Source organism: Belonocnema kinseyi, chromosome 1 (assembly GCF_010883055.1).
Source record: "Belonocnema kinseyi isolate 2016_QV_RU_SX_M_011 chromosome 1, B_treatae_v1, whole genome shotgun sequence".
Lineage (NCBI taxonomy): Eukaryota > Metazoa > Arthropoda > Insecta > Hymenoptera > Cynipidae > Belonocnema > Belonocnema kinseyi.
In genome coordinates, this window is record NC_046657.1 from 80,503,319 (window position 1) to 80,510,574 (window position 7,256).

The following is a 7,256-nucleotide window of genomic DNA, read 5'->3' on the forward strand; positions in this document are numbered from 1 at the left end:
AAATTTTAGTGGGGCGCCGGTCGGGCCCCCATCGGGAAAAATGTGTCCCCGATAGGGTAATCTGTCTAGCGTCAGACCGGAAATGAAACGCCCTGCCCGATAGGGCCCCGATCTGGGCCGAAAAATGGGGGCCTGATCTGGCGCAGATCTGGGCCCTTTAAATTTTTTATTTTTATCAATAGAAAAATATATAGATTTTTTTAAATAACAATAAATAGTTGGCTTAAAAATTGCATTTTATTTCATTAATGCATGATTTTTTACGAGTACATATAAACGAGAACTGGATATGCGATAATTTCACTCAGTTCGATGCTAGTGTTGCGCTTAGTCTGAGTTTTCTGCCTCCGTCCCAGTCCTTAACATTACTCAAAACAGTGCTGATGTCAGAAATAACTTCCTCCTCTGAACATTTATATTTCTCTGCAAGTACATCAGAAATTTTTTTTTAATTAGTTGAAAAAAAAGAAAAAATCGTTCATTGAATAAAAATTTCACAAATTCTATTGATTTACTTACCGATAATACATTTGCACATGTGGTATTCTTTAAAAACTAGTTTTGTTGCGACTCTTTTTACAGCTGTGAACTGGCTGCTTACATTTTTGGAGAAATATTTCTTAAAAATTTTGTTAACTGTCTTGTGCATGATTTTTTTATCAAAAGATAACGCCAGTGAACCTTTCTATAATTTCAAAAAAGAAAAATACATCTCGCTATTGAAAAATTATTTTCATGTAAAGTAAAACTAATTGTAGCATAAAAAAGAAAACTTACGAATTCTTTGCAACACTTTTCATCCGTTGCTAATCGATTGTCAAAGTCTGCAAATTCCTGCAATGTATTAAATGGCAATGTCAAACTGTATTCTTCTGCAAATGATTTCTTTGGGACGTAGTTTGTACAGGAGACAGCCTCGAACATATTCATCAGAGAGACTTGATTAGCCTGTAATTCTCTAATTTCAGCCCTCAAACCCCTAATTTCCCTTATCAGCAAGTCTTCTAAATAAAAAAATAAAAAACAATCATGGTTAGAAAAATTGTATTTCATGTAGTAATTTTGGGAAATAAAAAAATAACTGTATCCTTACATTTTTTATCAGCGTTATCCGAAGATTTATTTTCGGCTACTAATTTCATTTTTGGTCGATTTTTTGCTGGAAAACCTTTGATGCCTCCCTTTTCCTTCATTTTTGACTGGATTTTATTGTCGTTCACTTCGAACGAGTTATGAATCGAATCAAAGTCAGTTGAACTTTCTACAAAAGTAGCAAACAAATTCAGTGATCACATTTAAAGCGAAGTGTAATTTTATACATATGCATTACAAAACAGTCAATTGACAAAAAAGTATTTAGTAGCTTGTCAATAGGTACGTGACTTACCTCCAGTGCTAGATTGCCTCTTTCTCTTATAATCATCAATGCTGCCTGCTATAGATAACTGTTCTTCTTTGTCTCTAGACTTTGCCAGTTCTGGTTTTTTGGTAACCTCGAGCAAGGATGCGCTGTCTTGAAAGGCATCAACAGAATCGTTATCTGCAAAAAATTTTATTTATAAAACGTAAAATGGCAATATTTATTTATGTTTTAAACACAGGTTAAAAACTTATTAGTCTTAAAGTCTTTACCGGTGTCAAACTCTTCATTTAAAAATAATGGATCAACACTGTTGCCTGAAAAATACATTATCTTATTAGACCATAATATTATCAACAATTCCATATAGAATATTAATACATTAGGAAAAAAATACTTTTGAATCTACAAATATAGCATACGCTATTGCGATCTGCCAAAAGTAGATGCTATTGATTAAAAATAATATACTATAGAATTTTCATTGTCACTCTTGATTAAACTTGGAGAACTTTAATAGAAATATAGTAGATTTTGATTGAACGGTGATGCTGTAAATTCCAGAGCATACTGCTTAAAAGCTATAGCATCTGATTTTGACAGATAGTAATATCACATTCTATAGATTCGAAAGTATTTCTCTCTGTGTACATTAGAGTGGTTCAAACATGCGTTGAAAATTTTTTCGTACTCTAGAGGGTAGATACCTTCCCCCAAAAAAAGTTTCCATGATTAAACAGTTATTTTTCGATAACTAAAAAAATGAAATAAAATAGAAGACATATAATTAATTACGATTTTTAAAGTCTTTTTGGGAAACTAATTATTTAAACAAATTATCTGTTTAAATAATTAAAAGTGGTGAATTTATTCTTTCTATACATTATACAATAAGAAACATAATTATATGTGTTCTATTTTATTGCATTTTTTAGTTATAGAAAAAAACTGCTGGAGCAAATGAATGCTGTTTAAACAAATAGAGATTTATTAAAGATTAAAAGAAATGTATCAAAATTATGTAAATATTCAACAAAAAGTAGCATAGGATACAAATTTAAAAAGAAAATTGATACATCTGGCTCAGTTTTTAGCAATTTTGAAAGTAGACAATAGATAATTATTTAAATGATTACATAATGTTTTTAGAAAAATGTACTGCTCCAAACAAAGACAAACAATTACATTTCAATAAGAAAATACGATTATTAATATATTTTTTGAGAATAAATAATTGCTTAAGAAATTTACATATGTTTAAGCAATTGGAAATTGTTTAAAACTCATGGTTAATATTAAAATTGTCCGTTTGTAATTATTTGTATGAAAAATACGACGGAAGTTGCTAAAAAACAACAATAATACGTAAAAATGTTGTTTTATTTTTATTTTTGGGTCCTATTGGAGCGTTGCGGGGAGGGTGGGTGTGGTTTGGAAATGAAATTTAATAGTATGATTTTATTTCGTAGACATTCCTCTTAAATCCCTAAAAAAACTTGACACGTTTCGATGAAACCCTGGAACATGAGTTCAATTTTGCGAAAAATACAAATTTCCCCATGTTAATTAAATGGGGGTTTGAGGTGCCCGGTGGCACGTGTTAATATTCGAATTTCGGAAAAAATACGGATTTTCTTTCTTCGGAAATGGAAATTTGGGGGGGGGGGGGTCTTTCCCTGTAGCTAGAAAAGCGTTTTTTTGGATCACCATAGAATACATATAAAAAGAAGAAAGTATCGGAAAATTCCAGTACAAAATAATGTTTAGCACTACATATTTTTTTAGAATTACCAGACAATTTGTTTGAATCTTATATTGAAGATTTAGTTAGAATAAGGAATATTAAGTATGCTTCAAAACAGACAATAATTACCTTCAGTAGATGTTTGTAAAATTTTCTTGCATGGCTCGAAATTTTTCTTAAGGGTTGGTACAGCCAAAATCGATTTTAGGTTCGGAAGGCTTTTTCTGGCTCTTATTTCCTTGGCGACAGCAGCAGCTTTATCCTTTGAATGAATTTCGGATCCACTGCTGTACATATACTCTTGGGTATTTAACTTCTTTAACATGTTAACTGCTTCATAATAAGTTTCTGTATTAAAGTTAAAATAAGTTAGTTTAAGAACGACAAAAGTATCCAATAAAATGTATCTAGAATTAAAAATCAAGAATTATCGATTTAAAAAAATTGTAATCAGCACTTATATATTAGGCTTTTATTTGAATTAAAATCAAGAATTTATATCAAGAATTATCGACTTTGAAAAAATGGTAATGACCATTTAGATTTTAGGTTTTAATGTGGCAATTATCATTACAAATGATTTCGAATGCCAATTTTTATGGTATTTTTGAAAGGTTAAGACAGCACATCGTTTTTTTAATTTAAATAAAATTTTAATTTAAAAAATATTTAATTATTACTCACGTCCATCACCAACAAGCTTTATAGTGTACTCCGGCCAATGATCTGGTGCGTCCAACTCGCATTCAACCAATTTATGTAAAATTGCATTAGTTTCATCGGTGTCGTACGGTGGAGGCATTAACTTTGAGACATATTTTTTTTTAATGCTGTTATAGCGTATCCATTTGGTTGGAACACAGTCCACACGTCTCACCTTTTTAGGACCTTTTTCAATAAATTCCACCAATTGGAATGTACGAACAAATTCTAAATTCATTTCCCTTTATTCACACTAAAACGATCATTTTTTATTAAATATAACTTCCGTGAGAGTACATACTAAAATATGATTTATTTAATTTAAAGCATAACATAATTTCCTTAACAATATAGAAGAAAACATCAGATTAAATAGTATAATTATAATCTTCTAAATATTCTTTTGGAACGATTTTTGTTTGACTGTAACGTACATGGGGTACGTAGAATAAAATTTAAAAAGTGAGGTTATGTTCAAGAAATTCTAAAAGCATTTAACCTATAACGTGACCAATCCGAAGACTTACATATTTTGTATAAGTTAATCTGTATTTTCACTATTCATGTTAGAAAATATAAAATTCTAGAAGCTCGAAAACATTTGCTTTATTCGAATAAATACTACATGTGTTCAAAATGACGATACTTCCTCGAATACACTGCTGTAAATCTTCTGAAGCTGAAAATTAATTTTGCACTTTTCACTATTATTTATCTTTACAGTGATACCTAGCTTCATTGCTAACAATCGAATACGAACAGTCGATAGATGATTTTAAATACTCGCCGCGTTCCACCTTCTCTTAAATTTAATGAAAGTTTTATCATTTTTACTTTTACATCAGTAAGATTGTAATCAAATAATGTGATTTGCGCTTTTGGACGAAGTTCCCACATGCACAAGTATTTGGAGTCAGTAGGATATAGAAACAGAGATGGTTTCATCTTCCAAATTTTTCCCTCGATTTTTACTCCATCTGGTGTACGTCTCATATTCTTAATTTTGAACAATTTTTTGTTTCGCAGCATTACAAAATTGTCAGGAGATTTAGTTGTTACGATATATTGCTTATATCTCAATTTCAACACTTGGTCTTCAACGGCTTTTAGAATTTGAATTCGGTAAGGTTTTTGTGGTTTTAGGGGATCTATCGTAAACAATCCGTGCAGTCTGCGACAAGCTTGAGCTAACGGTTGGAACGGTGTGCGAATTAGATTGACTAATTTCCCAAGGAAATTTTCAAATGTGAAGGCAGAAATTCTACTGAAGTTACAACCCGTGAATATTATATCATCAGCAGCATGAATTACGCAATGCATGTTCATCACTTGCATTTTCGAGTATAATTCTTTCAATCCCAAAAAAAATCTCTGCAAGTAAAGTTTCGCATGCTGATGGTATTTTTTTATCAGCTTGTCGTTACACAATATTCTGCAAGCTAAGTGTAACAGTAAAAAGTTTTTCATACGGCTTACGTCTATAATATTCAATAGAATTATCGGACCACAATATAACAAAATAAACCGAAATTCTGTCGCTTTCCATGTATTAAGTGACTTTAAAGAGCGGGTCTTTCTTTGAAATTCACATGGAATGCATTTTTTAATCATTAAAAGTCTTCTAGAAACTTCGTTCTTCAATTGCTGACCAACTTTCGCACGCCCTGCAATTACAAACCACCGATTCATAAGTCGCTTCATGATGCCCTTACAAAATAAATGCATGAAGTCAAGAACAAAAATAAAAATCATATTTAGCAGTGGTCGAACTCGCAATAGTGGTGATACACCTTTATGATGACCAGGTTGCGTTCGAAGTCAAAATTTCTGGTCGGTTCTCTCAGCGCAATATATAAGTGGATATTCTGTTACATTGTCGGCCTTTATACCATGAATTTCGCACCTCTCACAAGCGTAAAAACCGCCATGACCTTTTGTACATTTCAAAAATGTTCGAGCAGGCATGTCACAAACGAAGCAATGGATTCTGACATTAAAAAGTTTATTTTCTATAACAATGCCATTGGCCTGGAGAATATTGAGTTCGTGAATTAACTCTCGCAAGTAATCATCAACACTTAGCGGTTTGGAGTTCCCACAGTAAATGGCAACAGGAAATGGCTTGTAAATATCTGGCTTATAGAGAATTTTTGCTGAAATTACCCAAAATCCTTTTTCTCCGGATTTCGTTAAAGCGACGCCATCAGCATTAAATTGTACGAATATTGTAGCCTTGGAATATACATTGACATCAATGCAATCCTTAAGTCCTTTTTTGATTCCAAAATATACATATTCTCCAACGGATCCATCTGCATCTTGCATTTCTCGAATATTATATTTTGCTGAACTTGTACCTAAAAAGGTCTTAGCGGACTTCGGTAATTCGGGTAAAAGTCTACGCCGTAGTATTTTTAAAAGTTGATCAACATCATTTTGCTTTATTCCGTTTGTATTTGCCCATTCCCGAAGTTGTTTTACTTTGTTTGGCTCATCTTCCACTACTTCTAGAGTTCCATCTTCAAACCCATCTTCGTAGTCTGTAGAACTATTCGATTCTTCTGAATCTAGAAATAAATTACACGATTAATAATTTTTTTTTTAAGATTTACTTTGTAAAATTTAATATACGATATAAAAACTAGTGAAACACAATAACGTTCCATACTCAAAATCATAATTTCTTTTTCAACTACCGTTGATAAAAAATATATCAAATAAAAATCTAGTTTATTACCTGAATCTGAGTTACTAGGAGATTAGTCAAATGCAATAGGGTTCTCAATTTACTCTAAGACTTCTTGAAAATTCTCTGGTTCCATTTCTACTCGGATTACCTCCTCACCAACCGCTTGCAACACAGGAACTTCTCTACCTTCATTTTCGTCGTCGGCATCTAAAATTATTTGGTATTACTATCATTACAATTATCGATTTATGCGCGCAATTATGTTTATCGTAATGAATTTCTTATTATTATTATTTAACATATCTTAGAACAGAAAGGGAAATATTTTTGATGAATTTCGTTTTTGATTGCCAAAAATTTGAATATATTAAGCCACGAAATTTTCGAACAAAATAATTCATCCATGCCGACTAAAATTTTTTTTTTTTAACACAACCAACCCAAGAGTGTAAAAAAGAACAGAATAGAGAGATCAATAAGTATATTTGTGACAGGAAGTTGATGTACAACTTTAGGAATGGAAATCATTTTCGGGGAGTTTGAAAGGAAAAAAAAGTTTGACGTCCCTAACCTCAAAAGTCACTAAGTTCGCAATGTATGAAATTCAACATTTATAATATTAATATCTGAATAATCTCTTTAAAATATTTTAGAAACAAGTGAAATTTATTAAAGATATGGAAAAAATCTGTGATTGCGCGATTTATTTGATATTGACTACACATCTTCAATATATTCAACATTTTGTAAAACATATTGTG

At 31.4% G+C, this 7,256-nt stretch overlaps 2 protein-coding genes across 3 annotated transcripts; both read right to left on the reverse strand.

The window, feature by feature from the left end:
• Positions 1–273: 273 nt before the first annotated feature.
• Positions 274–4,037, reverse strand: LOC117172336. Of its 2 annotated transcripts, none has more exons than XM_033360152.1 (8): positions 3,789–4,037; positions 3,234–3,452; positions 1,633–1,677; positions 1,388–1,513; positions 1,094–1,261; positions 778–1,001; positions 520–685; positions 274–423 (listed from the first exon to the last, which is right to left on the reverse strand). In XM_033360152.1, the coding sequence occupies exons 1-8, from the start codon at positions 3,904–3,906 to the stop codon at positions 305–307; spliced, it is 1,185 nt and encodes a 394-aa protein (XP_033216043.1). In that variant the 5' UTR covers positions 3,907–4,037; the 3' UTR covers positions 274–304. The 2 variants fall into 2 exon arrangements, with proteins under 2 accessions (XP_033216043.1, XP_033216034.1); XM_033360143.1 differs by having other exon boundaries at positions 1,388–1,540.
• Positions 4,038–5,624: 1,587 nt separating this feature from the next.
• LOC117178360 lies at positions 5,625–6,619 on the reverse strand. Its single transcript, XM_033369789.1, has 2 exons — positions 6,544–6,619; positions 5,625–6,373 (listed from the first exon to the last, which is right to left on the reverse strand). Exon 2 carries the CDS (start codon positions 6,129–6,131, stop codon positions 5,625–5,627), a length of 507 nt encoding a protein of 168 aa, XP_033225680.1. The 5' UTR covers positions 6,132–6,373; positions 6,544–6,619.
• Between the last annotated feature and the right edge of the window lie 637 nt (positions 6,620–7,256).